We start from the raw sequence: 23312 nt of genomic DNA on the forward strand, positions 1-23312 counted from the left end.
TGACGGAACGGTTACCGGCTTAAAAAAGGCAAATAATCCCCTTTTATCTCATATTTTGTCTTATTTAAACTCATTAAATGTTTTTTTAGTACTTTAACTGTTAAAGATCATGATTTTAACTCGTTTAATCTCAGACTCAATATCATCAATGTTACGTTTTTCTTCGCTGTGATTCGTTAGCGGTGAAGATGAGGTTGACAGTCTATCTTTTACCCTTAGGTCCTCAGTCCGATACCCCCAGTCTAATACCGTCTGTGCAGGAGTTCTGCTTCTCTGACGTTTGTAGACGATGTAGTGATGAATGTTTGAGGAGATTTTCAGACTCAGCGGTGGAATATCTGATGTGAATGTCCTCCTTTCTAGATTCTTCTGCAGTTAAATGGGACCCTTAGTTTCCATCCTAGCATGAATCTGGAGCTTCTAGACTCATCCGTGTTTAAATTATGTCAGCTGAGATTCTCCTCTGAGTCTGAATCTCCTGGGTTATTGAATGAAACTGAAGTGAATCCCTCAGACTGGTGCACGTTTGCTGATTCAGCATCATTCATTCTGGTGTAAATATGAAGGCAGACAGATGAAAACCTCTGTGTTGTTTTGATGTTTGATTTAAAATATCAGAAAACACTAAATGCCAGTTTAAATTACTGCTAACTCTGTGAATGATGGGTTTCTGGATGATTCCGTCTTTTCCAGAGCTGTAGAAAAACATCACATTAGTTCAATCAGGCTTTTCTGACTTTACCCATCATGTTCACATGAGATCTGTACGGTGGCTGACAAGGGTCAAAAACCTGCATCAGATGTTACTGACGTGGAGGCAGGAGAGGAATCGTGCTCAGGTGTGATTCTAACCACACGGCTCACCTGTTCGCTCTCTCTCTCTGAAATCCTGACTTTTTCATTTGAGTGTTTTCCATGCCGGTTATTTTGGCGTTGGCCGAGTGTTGGCCCTCGCTGGTCGCCGTAGATTTGTCACATCTGGGTAAAAGTGGAGAGAACAACATTTAAAGTCTATATTTGTAACAGACGCAGGTTTTGTAAGATATTTGTACAGCTGTAGTCTCACTCATGGTGGATTTATTGATTGATTTTGTGTTTGTGACGTGTCCACACACAAAGTAACGCCTTGATTAAAACCATTGACCAATCAGATGTGGTTGTCTCTTTGACTCTTTACTAGAGACTCGCCCCCCGCTCAGAGGGGGAATCGAGAGAACCCAGACCTCAGACTCGTACCAAAGGCTTCGCACTTGGCTGGAAACCCTGCCCCCATGTCTGCAGGAAGAGATAAACCCCGCCCCCCCGCCTGTAGGAACAGATAAACCCCGCCCCCATGTCTGCAGAAACTGAACCTCATCATCTGCAAAAAGCAGAGACCAAACTCTGACCCCCCAAACCAGCTGCTCCTGGAGACCCTGTCCCTGAAATTCTTCTTAAAACCAGGTCAGGTATGGGGGGGGCGCCTTGGACCTGGACTGTCCTCCAGGCCTGCTCCAGGTCCAGGTGCATCTCTCCAGGCTTCCTCCCAGCTGCTCAATCCACGGTCGCCCACCACGTCTGGACCAGGTCCAAGGCACCCAGAATGAAGTGAACTGGATCAAGCCCAGGAGGGTGAGCCAGGTACCTGTAGAAGAACAGCTGCTGTCCCCGTATTAGTCAGCTGACCCTCCCTATCTTCGCTCTCCTGATCCCGTCTGTGGTAGACACCCAGTCTAACAGGAAGTGAAGAAGTCGCCGCCTCTGACCAGCAACCAGGCCTCACAAGAGTCTAGTAAGACCAGGAGGACCAAGGACCCAAAGACTCTGACTTCGGTCTGCATGCTCAGATACCGGGAACGCCACTGTGTCAGCGAACCCATCGCCCCACACAGGTACTGAGGAGCGTAGCACAGTGTTACTCAACCAAAGAGCCAAAGAGTGGAAAATACCTTTGCTACAGCCACAATCTAAGAGGTGGAAAGTGGCAAAAACGGCTTAAAGTAGCATTAACAAGAAGTTAAAGGTGGCAAAAATGGTCAAAAAGCAACAAAAATGGGTGAAAATGGGGAGGAAGTGCCAGAAAGTAGCAAAAATGGGTGAGGAGTGACAAAAATGAGTTACAGGTGGCAAAAAATGGTCCAAAAATGGCAAAAAAACAAGTGAAAAGTGACTAAAATGGGCAAAAAAATAGGAAACAAGTGGAATTTAATGGCATATGGTAGTTTAAATCAGATAAAAGATGTAAAAAAATAGGTAAAAATTTGCAAAAGAAAGTGTCAAAAAGTGGTATTTAATGGAAAGAGGTAGCTTTAATGAGATGAACGTGTGCAAAAATGGTGAAAAGGGGCAGAAAAGTTTCCCTTTCTGAAGGTTTTCTGGGGAATAATATTTCAATGAAGACATAAAAGAGGAACAAGTGGCTCCAGAGCCACAGGTTGAGTATCACTGGCGTGGGGCAAAGACACGCCCTTCTCACCTCAGAATCCACGGGAAGGGGTCAGAGGTGGACCACCACAGCACTCTCTGGACCAGAACACAGGGCAGATATCAGCTGGATGATCCCATGGAGCTCCAGAGTCCTCCAGAAGGCATCTCTACCCACAGAGCCAGACGCCTTCTGGAGGTCCACAAACAACGGCCTACTGAGAAGCACTCAGGGAGGACCTGAAGTGCCCGGATGTGGTCTACCGTAGACCTCCTGTAAAGCCAGACTGTCCAGGGGTCCTGGTCTTTAGTGTCAGCAGCAGCAGTGGTGGGACCTTGGCTGTGAGAGAAGAGTGACTGTGTGGCAGGAAAAATGAAGCTAGACGATCAGAGATGTTCAGAAATATTTATTTCAATAAATAAAGCCGACAGGTTCACACATCAGCGAGGTGCAACGGTTCAGAAAGACCTGAAAACAAACGAGTGCTGCCTTCAACAAACTTTACAGATTTCAGTCCAACAAGGAGAGCGGAAACGTCTGAGGCTGACTCTTAGTCTTGTCTTTTTTTAACAAGGGTTTAGTTTTAAGGCTGGCGAGCAGACGGAGCATGGCGTCCGGCGGCTGGAGGGCATGCAAGGGCCAGAAGAAGCATGCACACATCACACACACACATCACACACACACTCTAAAAAACCTCTGAAAATAAACCTCTGAAAATAAACCCCTGTGTACGTCTCTGATTCATCTGGCTGTCCTAGTGGACCAGGTTTTAGCGTCTCTGCGAGGGTTTCTGGGGTGGTCTCCTCCTCCAGGATGATGGCGGCTGAATCTGGCTGTCCTAGTGGACCAGGTTTTAGCGTCTCTGCGAGGGTTTCTGGGGTGGTCTCTCCTCCAGGATGATGGCGGCTGAATCTGGCTGTCCTAGTGGACCAGGTTTTAGCGTCTCAGCGAGGGTTTCTGGGGTGGTCTCTCCTCCAGGATGATGGCGGCTGAATCTGGCTGTCCTAGTGGACCAGGTTTTAGCGTCTCAGCGAGGGTTTCTGGGGTGGTCTCTCCTCCAGGATGATGGCGGCTGAATCTGGCTGTCCTAGTGGACCAGGTTTTAGCGTCTCTGCGAGGGTTTCTGGGGTGGTCTCTCCTCCAGGATGATGGCGGCCGTGGCCAGAGGCTGCAGGTTTAGTGGTGAACCGTCTGAGAAATCTGGGAATGCAGAGTCTCAAGAACACTGAGAGGAATTCTTCAAATGCTACATAAAAATCTTAAAGATCAACTCATTAGAATTTCAGGCTTTAGGTCATGGGTGTCAAACTCAAGGCCCGGGGGCCAAATCTGGCCTGTGGAATGATTATATCCGGCCCGCAGGATCATTCCATATTTGTAGTCTAACTGGTCCACCAGTATGAGGTCTGCAGATTTACTCCAGTATTATAATGTAAACTTCAACTTGATGACTTCAAATATCCGTGTTTAGCCATCAAGAGACTGAAAAAGTAAAAAGTAAAGACTAAGAGAGATTTTATAAAAAGTCAAGACTGTGGGCAAAGACATTAATGTGGTTGATTTTATATTTTCAATTTTGCATCTCAATATTACAACTCAAACTTATGATTTTGACTTTTGATTTCATACTTTGACCTTTTCATTTTTATCTTTTAGATTCCCAATTTTTAATTTTAAGTCATGTTTTGAGCTTTTCAACTCTTTAATCTTTAATCCCATATTTGACTTTTAAAACATGATTTCATTTCTTTCTCATATTCTGACCTTTTAAATAACTATTTTTTACTTTTCATATCATATTTTGACCTTTTACTCTCCCAAATTTAAATTTAAGTCATATTTTTAACTTTTTAACTCATCATTTTGAATTCTAGCTCATATTTTGATATTTTTAACTCCTAATTTTTTACTTTTTCATCCCATAATTTGAACTATCAGACTCTTAATTCGAACTCATGATTTCAACAAGCTCCTCATATATTTGCTCTTTAAAAACATTTTTCTATTTTGAATATCGTGTTCTGATCTTTTGAACTAATAAGTTGGAATTTTTATCTCAGATTTGAGCCTTTAAACTTCTTATTTTAACTTCTTTGAATTTCTAAATGATGGTTCACCAGTGCTGTTTTTCATATTTTATTTCTGGTGAAAATGAGGTTGACAGTTTAAGGTTAAATGTTGACCCTGTTAGGACCTCAGGTTAGACCTAAATCCCAAATCAGGCCCCTTCTGTGACTGAGTTTGACACCCCTGCTTTAGGTCAAAGTTGAAGGTCATCGGGCCTCATGTTCATCATGAGATTCAGTGACTAATCGGAGGTTTTACTGATATGTTTGCAGAAACGTGCACTCCTAAATAACTGAGTTCTTTAGATTTTAGATGGAGTGGCTGTGGGTCATGGATGTCCATCTGTTGTTTGTTTAGAAGATATCGTATGAAGGGAAGTTCAACGAGCCTCATGTTCATCCCTCACTGGCCAACAGCTAGCTTTCAGAGTTTTTCTCCAAACTTTGCACAATTATCCTCTTTGACTCAAGGATGAACATCCATTCTGGAGGTTGAGGGTCAGAAGTCAAGGTCACCGAGCCTCATGTTGTTTTTCTCAAAAACACGTTCAGGGATTCCTCTCTAACGTCGGATAAACGTTTTCCCTGCTCAGGGATAATCTCTGATTTTAAAGGCCACAGATGAAGCTCATGGTCGCGCTCATCTCTGGTAGAAATGTCCGCTGAGACTGGAGGATGAACAGGTTAGACTTTGGAGGTAACTGGGCCTGATGTCTGGTCCTCCCTACCACAGAGACCAGCCCAGCCCTTCTTCTTCTGGACCCTCCTGTCCATCCACTGTCTGGTCCCTGAACGCCTCACAGAGGTGTAGACCTGTCAGCCAGGCGGGCCGCTTTAAAATAAAGTGGACTAAAAAGTAAAATATCAACTAATTTAACCTAAAAACAGATTCTCTGACTTCTTCATGTTTGACTTTTCCACATAAATATCAAAGTAAAGAGCCATAAATTCTGAAGGTTTTTATATTTGCAATAACAGAATTATTCAGGAGATTCTTTTAAATATTTGTCCTGGAATTCTTAAAGCAAAGCTCGAACAGACGTCTTAATAAAACACAAAAATCTCAGGTCAGTTTTAATATTAAACCACTAAAGTCAAACTTAAACTCTCCCTCTACATCAAACAAAAAACTCAAACTAGGCAACGGAAAAATCAAATCTTTGGTCCACACCAAACTTCAGCTGTAGAGGAAAACAAACAGGTCAGAATCCAACCGTCTGTCCTCCGCCGCCGTTTCTTCACCTTTATATACCAATAACTTTATTTAAACAGGTCAGAATCCAACCGTCTGTCCTCCGCCGCCGTTTCTTCACTTTTATATACCAATAACTTTATTTAAACAGGTCAGAATCCAACCGTCTGTCCTCCGCCGCCGTTTCTTCACCTTTATATACCAATAACTTTATTTAAACAGGTCAGAATCCAACCGTCTGTCCTCCGCCGCCGTTTCTTCACCTTTATATACCAATAACTTTATTTAAACAGGTCAGAATCCAACCATCTGTCCTCCGCCGCCGTTTCTTCAACTTTATATACCAATAACTTTATTTAAACAAACATTGGCAGCCAAAAACATGCCGGCCAATCAGGAGGGATTAATACCTCACATTAGAGAGACAGAACTCCCAGTCTGATAGCAGAACTCTCCTCTGATTCTAACAGCAGCTAAACCATCGCTCCCCTTACTTTCTGACCGGGGCTACCTACGTCCCTCCAACCTGCTGTAGCTCTCTGACCGGGGCTACCTACGTCCCTCCAGCCTGCTGTAGCTCTGTGATCGGGGCTACCTACGTCCCTCTAGCCTGCTGTAGCTCTCTGATCGGGGCTACCTACGTCCCTCCAGCCTGCTGTAGCTCTCTGATCGGGGCTACCTACGTCCCTCCAGCCTGCTGTAGCTCTCTGATCGGGGCTACCTACGTCCCTCCAGCCTGCTGTAGCTCTCTGATCGGGGCTATCTACGTCCCTCCAGCCTGCTGTAGCTCTGTGATCGGGGCTACCTACGTCCCTCCAGCCTGCTGTAGCTCTCTGATCGGGGCTATCTACGTCCCTCCAGCCTGCTGTAGCTCTCTGATCGGGGCTACCTACGTCCCTCCAGCCTGCTGTAGCTCTCTGATCGGGGCTATCTACGTCCCTCCAGCCTGCTGTAGCTCTCTGATCGGGGCTACCTACGTCCCTCCAGCCTGCTGTAGCTCTCTGATCGGGGCTACCTACGTCCCTCCAGCCTGCTGTAGCTCTCTGTTCGGGCTACCTCGTCCCCCTCCAGCCTGCTGTAGCTCTCTGATCGGGGCTACCTACGTCCCTCCAGCCTGCTGTAGCTCTCTGATCGGGGCTATCTACGTCCCTCCAGCGTGCTGTAGCTCTCTGATCGGGGCTATCTACGTCCCTCCAGCCTGCTGTAGCTCTCTGATCGGGGCTACCTACGTCCCTCCAGCGTGCTGTAGCTCTCTGATCGGGGCTATCTACGTCCCTCCAGCCTGCTGTAGCTCTCTGATCGGGGCTATCTACGTCCCTCCAGCGTGCTGTAGCTCTCTGATCGGGGCTATCTACGTCCCTCCAGCCTGCTGTAGCTCTCTGATCGGGGCTACCTACGTCCCTCCAGCCTGCTGTAGCTCTCTGATCGGGGCTATCTACGTCCCTCCAGCCTGCTGTAGCTCTCTGATCGGGGCTACCTACGTCCCTCCAACCTGCTGTAGCTCTCTGACCGGGGCTACCTACGTCCCTCCAGCCTGCTGTAGCTCTGTGATCGGGGCTACCTACGTCCCTCTAGCCTGCTGTAGCTCTCTGATCGGGGCTACCTACGTCCCTCCAGCCTGCTGTAGCTCTCTGATCGGGGCTACCTACGTCCCTCCAGCCTGCTGTAGCTCTCTGATCGGGGCAACCTACGTCCCTCCAGCCTGCTGTAGCTCTCTGATCGGGGCTATCTACGTCCCTCCAGCCTGCTGTAGCTCTCTGATCGGGGCTATCTACGTCCCTCCAGCCTGCTGTAGCTCTCTGATCGGGGCTATCTACCTGCTGATTCCAGCCACAGCCACACCAATGAACGGGGGCAGGCTAGCCCACATGGTCTCCCTGTTTAGCCTGATGGCTGAGGGCTGGTCCAGGCTCGTTGGGACCTCTTAGCTGTCTGAATAATCCTGAAGAGTCTGGAGTCAGAACGATGGTTTCACTGCTGAAAACCAGATTTATGAGTCCATGTTTGCAGGTCTATTCAGGCTTTAGAAACATCAAAATATCATAAACATCAGATTTTATTTATAACAGCCTCTGTGTTCTGCTTGTTCTTCGCTGCATTTTGCTTCAAGTGTTTTTAAAAAAAGCTTTTTCTGATCGTGGACCGTACTCGTTCTCCATGGGAGTCGCTGGTCTTCCTCGTCCAGTCTGTCTGATATAGAAGAACCATTAAAAACAGAAAAATCCCACATTAACACCAGTAAACCAGCAGTAGACCAGCTACTCCCACACTCTGGGGTCAGACCGGCAGTGAGAGTGACGAAACAGCTGCTGGAATAAAAATATTATCTAACCTCAACTCAGACTTGAGGATGAACTCATGGAGGTCAGAGGTCATTGGGCCTTGAGATTTCTACAAAGCCCGTCTGCTTGACCAGACTTTCACCGCCCCGTTATTCCTCCCGAAGGCCTGAAACCACCAGGAGGAGGTTCAGTTCAAATCTTCTCATCAGTTTAATCTATAAAACTTCCTCTTTTTAAGGGTTCCTCTCTCTCTAAGAAGATTTCTGTGTCTTTGGTCTCCTCCTTACATGGATGAACGTCTGTAAGTAAACCTCCTAGACCGTACTGATCCGTCAGCGCTCTCTTTAACCGTCCTCCTGGAGTCAGTCCTGAACATTCAGACGCCACCAGCCTGAACTCAAGAATCACAGATAAGAAGAGATCAAACTTCTGTTCTGTTCTCATGTTTAAATAAATCTACCTAAAGTCGAGCTTTAAGACAACATGGCTGAAGAAAACCTAGCAAATAAACACACATTCATCCGATCACACAAACACGACCGTCGGCTCAAACGGAAGAAAATCTGCAGCCGGAGTCGCGTTAGTTCAGGGGAATTCTGATTCTAGAACCAGGGAGCTTTACTTTGAAATTCTGGTGTCTATATGAAAGGAAACGTTTAACAGTGGCTCCAACAGCAGATAGGAGAGGCTGGAATGTGAGGAACAGAACCGTTCATGCACCACAGTCCTTCCACTAAAGGTGTCTGCTTTATCTGAGGCATGCTGGGACTCTTAGAGGTCTAGAGGAACCCTGGACCATCCAAACAATGGGAGGTGATGGTTCAGCCCAGGGCTTGACATTTACACCGGCCAACTAGCCAAATGCAGATGGATTTCAGCTGTGGCAGGTACCAGATTGACTTCAACTAGCCACTTTGGCCAGTGTAATTTTACGAGTGTCACAACCTCAGCATTCTCTGGAGGAGATCTGTCTGAGAATTAGATGAAACCAGCTGCATTTTAGATTTTTGAATGAAGTTTATTAAAAGTCAGTGTTTGAATATTTGTATAAACTTAGTATCCATTAAAGAAGGAGATGGAGCATGTGTTTCATCTCATACCAGACATACCCAATCTGGTATAAAACACAAGTTTCCCATCAACACATACTTCCTGCGTATAAACACAGGAGTTTCTGATCTACTTCCTGTGTGTAAACACAGGAGTTTCTGATCTACTTCCTGTGTATAAACATAGGAGTTTCTGATCTACTTCCTGTGTATAAACAAAGGAGTTTCTGATCTACTTCCTGCGTATAAACACAGGAGTTTCTGATCTACGTCCTGTGTGTAAACACAGGAGTTTATGATCTACTTCCTGTGTATAAACATAGGAGTTTCTGATCTACTTCCTGTGTATAAACACAGAAGTTTCTGATCTACTTCCTGTGTATAAACATAGGAGTTTCTGATCTACTTCCTGTGTATAAACACAGGAGTTTATGATCTACTTCCTGTGTGTAAACACAGGAGTTTATGATCTACTTCCTGTATATAAACATAGGAGTTTCTGATCTACTTCCTGCGTATAGACACAGGAGTTTCTGATCTACTTCCTGTGTATAAACATAGGAGTTTCTGATCTACTTCCTGTGTATAAACACAGGAGTTTATGATCTACTTCCTGTGTGTAAACACAGGAGTTTATGATCTACTTCCTGTATATAAACATAGGAGTTTCTGATCTACTTCCTGCGTATAGACACAGGAGTTTCTGATCTACTTCCTGTGTATAAATATAGGAGTTTCTGGTCTATTTCCTGTGTATAAACACAGAAGTTTCTGATCTACTTCCTGTGTATAAACATAGGAGTTTCTGATCTACTTCCTGCGTATAGACACAGGAGTTTCTGATCTACTTCCTGTGTATAAATATAGGAGTTTCTGGTCTATTTCCTGTGTATAAACACAGAAGTTTCTGATCTACTTCCTGTGTATAAACACAGAAGTTTCTGATCTACTTCCTGTGTGTAAACATAGGAGTTTCTGATCTACTTCCTGTGTATAAACATAGGAGTTTATGATCTACTTCCTGTGTATAAACACAGAAGTTTCTGATCTACTTCCTGTGTATAAACATAGGAGTTTATGATCTACTTCCTGTGTATAAACACAGGAGTTTCTGATCTACTTCCTGTGTATAAACATAGGAGTTTATGATCTACTTCCTGTGTATAAACACAGGAGTTTCTGATCTACTTCCTGTGTATAAACATAGGAGTTTATGATCTACTTCCTGTGTATAAACACAGAAGTTTCTGATCTACTTCCTGTGTATAAACATAGGAGTTTATGATCTACTTCCTGTGTATAAACACAGAAGTTTCTGATCTACTTCCTGTGTATAAACATAGGAGTTTATGATCTACTTCCTGTGTATAAACATAGGAGTTTATGATCTACTTCCTGTGTATAAACACAGGAGTTTCTGATCTACTTCCTGTGTATAAACACAGAAGTTTCTGATCTACTTCCTGTGTATAAACATAGGAGTTTATGATCTTCTTCCTGTGTATAGACATAGGAGTTTATGATCTACTTCCTGTGTGTAAACATAGGAGTTTATGATCTACTTCCTGTGTATAAACATAGGAGTTTATGATCTACTTCCTGTGTATAAACACAGAAGTTTCTGATCTACTTCCTGTGTATAAACATAGGAGTTTATGATCTACTTCCTGTGTATAAACACAGGAGTTTCTGATCTACTTCCTGTGTATAAACACAGAAGTTTCTGATCTACTTCCTGTGTATAAACATAGGAGTTTATGATCTACTTCCTGTGTATAAACACAGAAGTTTCTGATCTACTTCCTGTGTAATTCGCCCTGCTAACATGCTTATGTTGTGTCTAAGAGCATGAAAACTTTCAGGACAGAAGGACAACTGTGCAGACAGCTATGTTTTGACAGGTCTCTAATTGCGACCCCCCCTCCCCCAAATATATTGCGATTTGATTCCTGATTATTCCTTAACCTTCTTTTACTCCTAAACAAGGGCTGAACAATTCTTTAAAAATATCTCATTCTGATGATTTTGGCCCAAATTGCCAAGAATAAAGTACAAAAATGAAGGTAGGATTTTTTTGTAGACTATTCTAAGAAAAAATGGTGCTTGAATGATTGCATATGTCATGCATTACATCTCTGCTGCAAACAAAAGTTTTAAACTGCTATTTTAACACAAATTGTGGCTGAGATGTAATCCAATTTTTGATTAATTGCTCAGCCCTATCATGTATGTGAAGACTCCCACTAGAATGCCTCTCCTGTTAAAATGAAGCTTCATACGCCATGGTTCCAGCATTTCTCTGCAGTGTGTTGCTGCTAACGTGATCCTGTACTCCCTCACACACAAACATAAAGGCTCTGACAGGCTAACCCTCGCTGACTAAGCATCACTGATCCTAACAGTTCAGACGGATGTTAGAGTGTCGTTATAAAACACTCTGCTGAAGAATACCAACAAAGGAGCAGAAGCTAAAACATCAAATATAAGAGTGCAGCAGACCCTAAAGCCTCAGTCCTATTAAAACAGCTCTCATTTAAATTTAAGTGAGGAGCAGAGGGCTCTCATGTAGACCCTGGTTAAAACATCAGAATTCCCCTTCAGTTGTTGTGGCGTCATCGTCTGATCACACAAACATGATCAATAACGTCCACCCTTCTCATTAACGTAAACTCCTCCTTCTTTAGTCCCCTCAGAATCATCAGCAGCCTCTTCTTAAACCGCGGCCGTCTTTAAAGAGTTTCACTAGAACAGGGTAGACTCTTACAGGATTCAGCTCTGTTAAAATAAAGATGATCTAGAACCCGTGGGACTGAAACGCCTCTTCATTCATACTCAATCACACATCCCGACTAAAGAGCGGTCATAAATTAGGCCTACGATGGCGAACACGAGCGGGTTGGTCCTGATCCTCAAGCTTCGAGCGAGAAAACTCTAAAAAGAAGCCGAGAGCGAGGAGGAAACACAAAATAAGAAATTAGGCAGCAGCAAACAGTGTCAGTCCTCTCTGAGTCCTGATTTAGAGGCCAGGAGTCTCTGCATCCTCACAGAGGAGCCGCCAAAGTTCACCAGAGAGGAGAATCAGACAGGATGTGATGTCAGCAGGGAGAGAGCGGAGACGCTTCCTCCACTTTTCCAGTCAAACTCAAACTCAGAGATCAGAAATCAGTTCCAGCACCTTTGGGTTTCTCCAGCAATGGCCGACCGAAAGGTCACCACAGGTCACCAGGAGAAGCTTCCAGAGACTTTTCTGACGAAGGTGGGAGGAGGAGAAGGAACGCTGAAGATCTAAAGCCCAAATCAGACCAGAGATTGTGAAGCTCACAGCCAACGGATTCATGGAAACCAGGAATCCAAAACCCAGAAACAAAGAAAAAAAACAAACAGTTTTACAGTGGAATCAAAAATGAAAATCTTTATGTTTTATTTTCTGATCATAACATGAAAAAAACAGAACACGGTGGTGTAACATTCTTTTTCTCCTCTCTGTTTGACCACTGGAGAGGTTGTGAAGAAAGGATGTTACATCACCAGCGTTCTGCTCTGTGATCTTTCTTTCCTGACTGGAACAAAAAAACAAAAACATGAAAATAAAACTTTTTCTTTTTTTCCATTTCTTTTTAGAAAACAGTAAAATGTTTTTGTTTTCAGTTTTTTAGTCTCTGGGCTCTGAGACGCCTAACACGCTAAAGCCAGCTGGGATCCCTGGCATCGCTGTGAGCCAATCAGCTCTGAGCGGTGGCGCTCTAAGATGGTCGTGTAGCGTCGTGAATCTTTGGTCTGACCTGGGCAGAGGGGATTATGGGGACTAGAGAGAGTTTTGAGTATTTTGGGGTTCATTCTGATCCTTGTGTCCATGGAAAAGCCCTTCAGGATTACTCCGCTGCAGTTCTCTGTGGGCAGGCTCCGCCTACTGGCCAGGTGTGGCATCGCCTCGTGTTACCTATTCTCCTTCAGCAGCAGGCGGAAGTTGTGCAGCTGATGTATGCTGGTGGACAATCTGACAGAGAGAAGAGGGATCATCAGCATCATCAGTGACTATGGAAGGTCTTTCAGAAACCAGGTGACGTCCACGCCACGCGTACCTGCCGAAGCCGTTCAGTAAGGCCACGATCTCCTGGCGAGTCAGCTGGAAACCTTTGGAGGGGCTGTGCTCTGGAAGGTTCTGGATCTCTTTCTCAGAGAAGAGGATCTTCAAGGCCGTACCCAGACCCTGAGTCTGCACACGGGGAACACGGGAGAGCGTTAGACGTCTGTTCGCCACAGACACACGAATGTCAGAATTATAATTATCATAGGATCTAATTCTAAGTGTCTGATTGGTCTCTCACCTGCAGCTTTCCCCACAGACGACATTTACTACAGCCGACACAGTCCATGATCCTGGAGATGTTTTTAAAATGGAGACGGAACTCCTCCTGGAAAACACAGAAGGAACGACTCCTCTTCATCACAAAAACCTCCAAAATTAAACTTTCATCGAGCTGATTAAACAGGATTCAGGAGAAAAGAAGTCAGACTTCCTGAGTGAGGAGGAAGATGAAGATGACAGAAACGAAGAAGACGAAAGACAAGGACAATGAAGAACATGAACACGAAGAAGACCACCAGAAAGAAAATAAGAAAACAAAGAAAGGGAGAAAGAAAGACAAAAACACAGACACCCATGAAGAAGACGACGACCTAGAAGATGGTGAAGAGGAGGACGAAGAACAAATCAAAGAAGAAGAAAACGAAGACGACAAAAAGGAATAAGACAGAGAAAGCTAAAAACAGGCTACGCCATGAACAGGAAGTGGCTTTTCTTCCTCCGTGCTGGATGCTGAGATCCTGTCTGAGACTTCTGGGCTCACCTTTAACGTTTTGGCCTCCATCTTGTGTCCAGCAAACATGGACTTCTCATCAAAGTGCATGGGGAACGTTCTGGAAGACAGGAAGTAGTCATACACTGAAACCTGCGTGTGTAAGTATTTATGAATGCGGAGTAAAACCAGCGTACTTGATCTCGTTGAAGATCTGCAGCAGCAGCTCCTTGGTGGCGCCGTCCTCCTCAGAGTTTCCCGTGTACAGGTTGACGATGGCTCGTTCGAAGTACGGAGCGACCTTGTAGAGCGCTCGCAGCTCGATCAGGTACAGGAAGTAGAGGTTCTTTAGCCGCCGCGTGCCCTCACCTTTCGTCTCCGCCGTGTCGAAGCGCTGCCGGAACTCCTGAACGTTTGGACCCCAGACCGAGCGGCCCCAGCCCTCTGAGGAAAAACGCCAAAAACGCCAACGTGTGAGGGTTACTACAGGATACAGCATCCACCGGCTCGGTTCAGAGCAGGGGTGTCAAACTCAGTCACAGAGGGGGCCAGATTCTGGATCAAGGTCTGACCTGAGGACCTAACAGGGGCCATGTTTAACCAAACTGTTAACCTCATTTTCACCAGTAATAAACGATGGGGAAAAACCAGCACTGATGGTAAATGATTTTAAGATTTAAAAAGTCAAAATGATAAGTTAAAAGGATCAAAATCTGAGATTAAAAGTCAATCTTATACGTGCAAAAGGTCAAAACACAAAATTAGAAGTTAAAATAATGCTTTTAAAAGGCTAATATATAAAAATAGAAAGCCACAATCATGTTTTTAAGGCCAAAATATGACTTAAATTTAAAATTGTGAACCTAAAAGGTCAAAATATGAGTCAATTAACAGTCAATTATAAATAGAATATGCCAAAATATTAGAAAAAAATAAATATGAGATTAAAAAAAAATCTAAATAATCGATTGAAAAAGCCTAAATATTAGCTAAAAGTCAAAATAATAAATGTTTAAGATCAAAATATGGTATAAAAAGTAAAAATAATAAATTTTAAAGGTCAAATATGGTATAAAAGTCAAAATCATAAATGTAAAATGGCAAAATATGGTATAAAAAGTAAAAATAATAACTGTAAAAGGTGAAAACATAAAAGTCCAAATAATAGCTATAAGGCATAATTGTGCTATGCAAAATTGAAAATATAAAATTACACAAATGAATTTCCCACATTTCCTTTTATCTAATTATTTTTACCTTTTATATATATATATATATATATGTATATATTTTTTTTAATTTAAATTTTTCATTACTTAAGGATATTTGATATCATCAAGGTTAAGTTCATGTTTTTATCCCAGAGGAAATCTGCAGAGCTCAGATTTAGGCCTTAAGTTTGACATCCCTGGTTTACAGGCTTAAAATAAACTGCTGAACGCCAGAAACAAGAAGAAGATATCACTAAGGGTTTGTTAGTGAAGCTGGTTTCAGGCTGTAGTAGACAGAGGAAGTTCATCGCCTCTGCGTTTATTTTACTTTACTGTCAGAACTTCTAGTTTAAATGTAAATTCTTTCTTTTGGCATTTCAAACCTTTATAAACACATTTTTGGGCCTCAATGACCGCAGTAAGGATTCTGAATTGACTGCTGCAGCCTTCAGTAATGTTTGCAGTGTAATCCACTAGAATAGCATCTAATACAGCTACAGCTAACATTCTTTTCTGTGTAAATAACACCAGAACAGTCAGGAAACTATGGCCTGGCACGTTAGTGGATAAAAACAGATTATTCATTCAGGACTTCTGGAGATAAACACCAGACCAACAGCCTGGCTCATGCTTCACAGGCTCAGAGGGATTCGTACCGTCCAGCAGATACTCGGCACACAGATGGATGTTGATGCTGCTGTGGAGGCCGGAGATGAGTCTGTAGAAAACCCTCTTCTCCAAGCACAGACCTGCAGAGACAGTTCACCTGTTATTAACCTGGAGCTACCAGAACAATCCAGAGGACCGTCTCATCCCCGTGGAGCAGAGCTTATTTATGATGGTGGAGGACAGTCTCACCTTCCAGCCAGTTGTAGAAACCTTCTCCTGAAACCACAAAGACTGGATCAGCTGTTTGTAAAAACACACGGCAGAGAAAGACGATCATAAAAACCTGGGTTTACTCACCGTCGTCATCTCCTGAGAACAGAAGCAGAGAATAAATCTGTTAGGTCTGATTTATTTATCACAAACACACACAAACACACCCCAGCAACAGCACCAAGAAGACTGCTGAGCTCCAAAATACACAGGAAGAAGAATGTAGTGTCACTACCCAGAGTGCACTGCACACAAATATCAGCCTACATGTCAGTTTATTTCTCTGCAAACAGAAATGAAGACATGACCTGCAGGTACGAAACAAAGCAAGCAGACATGTGGACTTCCTCTAGCTAATATATGTGAGACTTCATTATCCTAGACAATATTAGACTGTCAGATCTCATGAATTTGTGTTTTTATTATCTAAAACTCTACTTTATCTCATGAATTTGTGTTTTTATTATCTAAAACTCTACTTTATCTCATGAATTTGTGTTTTTATTCTCTAAAACTCTACTTTATCTCATGAATTTGTGTTTTTATTATCTAAAACTCTACTTTATCTCATGAATTTGTGTTTTTATTCTCTAAAACTCTACTTTATCTCATGAATTTGTGTTTTTATTATCTAAAACTCTACTTTATCTCATGAATTTGTGTTTTTATTCTCTAAAACTCTACTTTATCTCATGAATTTGTGTTTTTATTATCTAAAACTCTACTTTATCTCATGAATTTGTGGTTTTATTATCTTAAATTCTACTTTATCTCATGAATTTGTGTTTTTATTCTCTAAAACTCTACTTTATCTCATGAATTTGTGTTTTTATTCTCTAAAACTCTACTTTATCTCATGAATTTGTGTTTTTATTCTCTAAAACTCTACTTTATCTCATGAATTTGTGTTTTTATTATCTTAAATTCTACTTTATCTCATGAATTTGTGGTTTTATTATCTTAAATTCTACTTTATCTCATGAATTTGTGTTTTTATTATCTTAAATTCTACTTTATCTCATGAATTTGTGATTTTATTATCTAAAACTCTACTTTATCTCATGAATTTGTGGTTTTATTATCTTAAATTCTACTTTTCTCATGAATTTGTGTTTTTATTATCTTAAATTCTACTTTATCTCATGAATTTGTGTTTTTATTCTCTAAAACTCTACTTTATCTCATGAATTTGTGTTTTTATTATCTAAAACTCTACTTTATCTCATGAATTTGTGTTTTTATTATCTAAAACTCTACTTTATCTCATGAATTTGTGTTTTTATTATCTAAAACTCTACTTTATCTCATGAATTTGTGTTTTTATTCTCTAAAACTCTACTTTATCTCATGAATTTGTGTTTTTATTCTCTAAAACTCTACTTTATCTCATGAATTTGTGTTTTTATTCTCTAAAACTCTACTTTATCTCATGAATTTGTGTTTTTATTATCTAAAACTCTACTTTATCTCATGAATTTGTGTTTTTATTCTCTAAAACTCTACTTTATCTCATGAATTTGTGGTTTTATTATCTTAAATTCTACTTTATCTCATGAATTTGTGGTTTTATTATCTTAAATTCTACTTTATCTCATGAATTTGTGTTTTTATTCTCTAAAACTCTACTTTATCTCATGAATTTGTGTTTTTATTCTCTAAAACTCTACTTTATCTCATGAATTTGTGGTTTTATTATCTAAAACTCTACTTTATCTCATGAATTTGTGGTTTTATTATCTAAAACTCTACTTTATCTCATGAATTTGTGTTTTTATTATCTAAAACTCTACTTTATCTCATGAATTTGTGTTTTTATTCTCTAAAACTCTACTTTATCTCATGAATTTGTGTTTTTATTATCTAAAACTCTACTTTATCTCATGAATTTGTGTTTTTATTATCTAAAACTCTACTTTATCTCATGAATTTGTGTTTTTATTATCTTAAATTCTACTTTATCTCATGAATTTGTGTTTTTATTCTCTAAAACTCTACTTTATCTCATGAATTTGTGTTTTTATTATCTAAAACTCTACTTTATCTCATGAATTTGTGTTTTTATTATCTTAAATTCTACTTTATCTCATGAATTTGTGTTTTTATTATCTAAAACTCTACTTTATCTCATGAATTTGTGTTTTTATTATCTTAAATTCTACTTTATCTCATGAATTTGTGTTTTTATTCTCTAAAACTCTACTTTATCTCATGAATTTGTGTTTTTATTATCTAAAACTCTACTTTATCTCATGAATTTGTGTTTTTATTATCTTAAATTCTACTTTATCTCATGAATTTGTGATTTTATTATCTAAAACTCTACTTTATCTCATGAATTTGTGTTTTTATTATCTTAAATTCTACTTTATCTCATGAATTTGTGTTTTTATTATCTAAAACTCTACTTTATCTCATGAATTTGTGGTTTTATTATCTAAAACTCTACTTTATCTCATGAATTTGTGGTTTTATTATCTAAAACTCTACTTTATCTCATGAATTTATGGTTTTATTATCTAAAACTCTACTTTATCTCATGAATTTGTGGTTTTATTATCTAAAACTCTACTTTATCTCATGAATTTGTGTTTTTATTATCTAAAACTCTACTTTATCTCATGAATTTGTGTTTTTATTATCTAAAACTCTACTTTATCTCATGAATTTGTGTTTTTATTATCTTAAATTCTACTTTATCTCATGAATTTGTGTTTTTATTATCTAAAACTCTACTTTATCTCATGAATTTGTGTTTTTATTCTCTAAAACTCTACTTTATCTCATGAATTTGTGGTTTTATTATCTTAAATTCTACTTTATCTCATGAATTTGTGGTTTTATTATCTTAAATTCTACTTTATCTCATGAATTTGTGTTTTTATTATCTAAAACTCTACTTTATCTCATGAATTTGTGGTTTTATTATCTTAAATTCTACTTTATCTCATGAATTTGTGGTTTTATTATCTTAAATTCTACTTTATCTCATGAATTTGTGGTTTTATTATCTTAAATTCTACTTTATCTCATGAATTTGTGTTTTTATTATCTAAAACTCTACTTTATCTCATGAATTTGTGTTTTTATTATCTTAAATTCTACTTTATCTCATGAATTTGTGGTTTTATTATCTTAAATTCTACTTTATCTCATGAATTTGTGTTTTTATTATCTTAAATTCTACTTTATCTCATGAATTTGTGGTTTTATTATCTTAAATTCTACTTTATCTCATGAATTTGTGTTTTTATTATCTAAAACTCTACTTTATCTCATGAATTTGTGTTTTTATTATCTAAAACTCTACTTTATCTCATGAATTTGTGTTTTTATTATCTTAAATTCTACTTTATCTCATGAATTTGTGTTTTTATTATCTAAAACTCTACTTTATCTCATGAATTTGTGGTTTTATTATCTAAAACTCTACTTTATCTCATGAATTTGTGTTTTTATTATCTAAAACTCTACTTTATCTCATGAATTTGTGTTTTTATTATCTTAAATTCTACTTTATCTCATGAATTTGTGTTTTTATTATCTAAAACTCTACTTTATCTCATGAATTTGTGTTTTTATTCTCTAAAACTCTACTTTATCTCATGAATTTGTGTTTTTATTATCTTAAATTCTACTTTATCTCATGAATTTGTGGTTTTATTATCTTAAATTCTACTTTATCTCATGAATTTGTGTTTTTATTATCTAAAACTCTACTTTATCTCATGAATTTGTGGTTTTATTATCTTAAATTCTACTTTTCTCATGAATTTGTGGTTTTATTATCTTAAATTCTACTTTTCTCATGAATTTGTGGTTTTATTATCTTAAATTCTACTTTATCTCATGAATTTGTGTTTTTATTATCTAAAACTCTACTTTATCTCATGAATTTGTGTTTTTATTATCTTAAATTCTACTTTTCTCATGAATTTGTGGTTTTATTATCTTAAATTCTACTTTATCTCATGAATTTGTGTTTTTATTATCTAAAACTCTACTTTATCTCATGAATTTGTGTTTTTATTATCTAAAACTCTACTTTATCTCATGAATTTGTGTTTTTATTCTCTAAAACTCTACTTTATCTCATGAATTTGTGTTTTTATTATCTTAAATTCTACTTTATCTCATGAATTTGTGTTTTTATTATCTAAAACTCTACTTTATCTCATGAATTTGTGGTTTTATTATCTAAAACTCTACTTTATCTCATGAATTTGTGTTTTTATTATCTAAAACTCTACTTTATCTCATGAATTTATGGTTTTATTATCTTAAATTCTACTTTATCTCATGAATTTGTGGTTTTATTCTCTAAAACTCTACTTTATCTCATGAATTTGTGGTTTTATTATCTTAAATTCTACTTTATCTCATGAATTTGTGTTTTTATTCTCTAAAACTCTACTTTATCTCATGAATTTGTGTTTTTATTATCTTAAATTCTACTTTATCTCATGAATTTGTGGTTTTATTCTCTAAAACTCTACTTTATCTCATGAATTTGTGGTTTTATTCTCTAAAACTCTACTTTATCTCATGAATTTGTGGTTTTATTATCTTAAATTCTACTTTATCTCATGAATTTGTGGTTTTATTATCTTAAATTCTACTTTATCTCATGAATTTGTGGTTTTATTATCTTAAATTCTACTTTATCTCATGAATTTATGGTTTTATTATCTTAAATTCTACTTTATCTCATGAATTTGTGTTTTTATTCTCTAAAACTCTACTTTATCTCATGAATTTGTGTTTTTATTCTCTAAAACTCTACTTTATCTCATGAATTTGTGGTTTTATTCTCTAAAACTCTACTTTATCTCATGAATTTGTGGTTTTATTATCTTAAATTCTACTTTATCTCATGAATTTGTGGTTTTATTCTCTAAAACTCTACTTTATCTCATGAATTTGTGGTTTTATTATCTTAAATTCTACTTTATCTCATGAATTTATGGTTTTATTATCTTAAATTCTACTTTATCTCATGAATTTGTGTTTTTATTATCTAAAACTCTACTTTATCTCATGAATTTGTGTTTTTATTATCTAAAACTCTACTTTATCTCATGAATTTGTGGTTTTATTATCTAAAACTCTACTTTATCTCATGAATTTGTGGTTTTATTATCTAAAACTCTACTTTATCTCATGAATTTGTGGTTTTATTATCTTAAATTCTACTTTATCTCATGAATTTGTGGTTTTATTATCTAAAACTCTACTTTATCTCATGAATTTGTGGTTTTATTATCTAAAACTCTACTTTATCTCATGAATTTGTGGTTTTATTATCTAAAACTCTACTTTATCTCATGAATTTGTGTTTTTATTATCTAAAACTCTACTTTATCTCATGAATTTGTGGTTTTATTATCTAAAACTCTACTTTATCTCATGAATTTGTGTTTTTATTATCTAAAACTCTACTTTATCTCATGAATTTATGGTTTTATTATCTTAAATTCTACTTTATCTCATGAATTTGTGGTTTTATTCTCTAAAACTCTACTTTATCTCATGAATTTGTGGTTTTATTATCTTAAATTCTACTTTATCTCATGAATTTGTGGTTTTATTCTCTAAAACTCTACTTTATCTCATGAATTTGTGGTTTTATTATCTTAAATTCTACTTTATCTCATGAATTTATGGTTTTATTATCTTAAATTCTACTTTATCTCATGAATTTGTGTTTTTATTATCTTAAATTCTACTTTATCTCATGAATTTGTGTTTTTATTATCTAAAACTCTACTTTATCTCATGAATTTGTGGTTTTATTATCTAAAACTCTACTTTATCTCATGAATTTGTGTTTTTATTATCTAAAACTCTACTTTATCTCATGAATTTGTGGTTTTATTATCTTAAATTCTACTTTATCTCATGAATTTGTGTTTTTATTCTCTAAAACTCTACTTTATCTCATGAATTTGTGGTTTTATTATCTTAAATTCTACTTTATCTCATGAATTTGTGGTTTTATTCTCTAAAACTCTACTTTATCTCATGAATTTGTGTTTTTATTATCTAAAACTCTACTTTATCTCATGAATTTGTGTTTTTATTATCTAAAACTCTACTTTATCTCATGAATTTGTGTTTTTATTATCTAAAACTCTACTTTATCTCATGAATTTATGGTTTTATTATCTTAAATTCTACTTTATCTCATGAATTTGTGGTTTTATTCTCTAAAACTCTACTTTATCTCATGAATTTATGGTTTTATTATCTTAAATTCTACTTTATCTCATGAATTTGTGTTTTTATTATCTAAAACTCTACTTTATCTCATGAATTTGTGTTTTTATTATCTTAAATTCTACTTTATCTCATGAATTTATGGTTTTATTATCTTAAATTCTACTTTATCTCATGAATTTATGGTTTTATTATCTTAAATTCTACTTTTCTCATGAATTTGTGGTTTTATTATCTTAAACTCTACTTTATCTCATGAATTTGTGGTTTTATTATCTTAAATTCTACTTTATCTCATGAATTTGTGATTTTATTATCTAAAAATCTACTTTATCTCATGAATTTGTGTTTTATTATCTCTAAAACTCTACTTTATCTCATGAATTTGTGTTTTATTATCTAAATTCTACTTTATCTCATGAATTTGTGGTTTTATTATCTTAAATTCTACTTTATCTCATGAATTTGTGGTTTTATTATCTAAAAATATACTTTATCTCATGAATTTGTGTTTTTATTATATTAAATTATAATTTATCTAATGAATTTGTGGTTTTATTATCTTAAAACTCTACTTTATCTCATGAATTTGTGTTTTTATTATCTTAAATTCTACTTTATCTCATGAATTTATGGTTTTATTATCTTAAATTCTACTTTATCTCATGAATTTGTGGTTTTATTATCTTAAATTCTACTTTTCTCATGAATTTGTGTTTTTATTATCTTAAATTCTACTTTATCTCATGAATTTGTGGTTTTATTATCTTAAATTCTACTTTATCTCATGAATTTATGGTTTTATTATCTTAAATTCTACTTTATCTCATGAATTTGTGTTTTTATTATCTAAAACTCTACTTTATCTCATGAATTTGTGGTTTTATTCTCTAAAACTCTACTTTATCTCATGAATTTGTGTTTTTATTATCTTAAATTCTACTTTATCTCATGAATTTGTGTTTTTATTATCTTAAATTCTACTTTATCTCATGAATTTGTGGTTTTATTATCTTAAATTCTACTTTATCTCATGAATTTGTGTTTTTATTATCTAAAACTCTACTTTATCTCATGAATTTGTGTTTTTATTATCTTAAATTCTACTTTATCTCATGAATTTATGGTTTTATTATCTTAAATTCTACTTTTCTCATGAATTTGTGTTTTTATTATCTAAAACTCTACTTTATCTCATGAATTTGTGTTTTTATTAT

General features: G+C 37.2%; 1 protein-coding gene across 2 annotated transcripts in view; it reads right to left on the reverse strand.

Moving 5' to 3' along the window:
- Positions 1 to 11087: 11087 nt before the first annotated feature.
- The window catches only part of ero1b (endoplasmic reticulum oxidoreductase 1 beta), a 38603-nt gene continuing 26378 nt past the window's right edge, over positions 11088 to 23312 (reverse strand). For both annotated transcript variants that reach the window (XM_041784776.1, XM_041784777.1), the window contains 8 exons: positions 15970 to 15981; positions 15862 to 15888; positions 15660 to 15752; positions 13990 to 14236; positions 13844 to 13913; positions 13322 to 13408; positions 13076 to 13209; positions 11088 to 12990 (listed from right to left, as the gene is read on the reverse strand). In XM_041784776.1, coding sequence (XP_041640710.1) covers positions 12930 to 12990; positions 13076 to 13209; positions 13322 to 13408; positions 13844 to 13913; positions 13990 to 14236; positions 15660 to 15752; positions 15862 to 15888; positions 15970 to 15981 — 731 coding nt within the window. In that variant the 3' untranslated portion in view covers positions 11088 to 12929. The remainder of the gene's footprint in view (positions 12991 to 13075; positions 13210 to 13321; positions 13409 to 13843; positions 13914 to 13989; positions 14237 to 15659; positions 15753 to 15861; positions 15889 to 15969; positions 15982 to 23312) is intronic.

This window comes from Cheilinus undulatus, linkage group 4 (genome assembly GCF_018320785.1).
Source record: "Cheilinus undulatus linkage group 4, ASM1832078v1, whole genome shotgun sequence".
NCBI classification, from domain to species: Eukaryota; Metazoa; Chordata; class Actinopteri; order Labriformes; family Labridae; genus Cheilinus; species Cheilinus undulatus.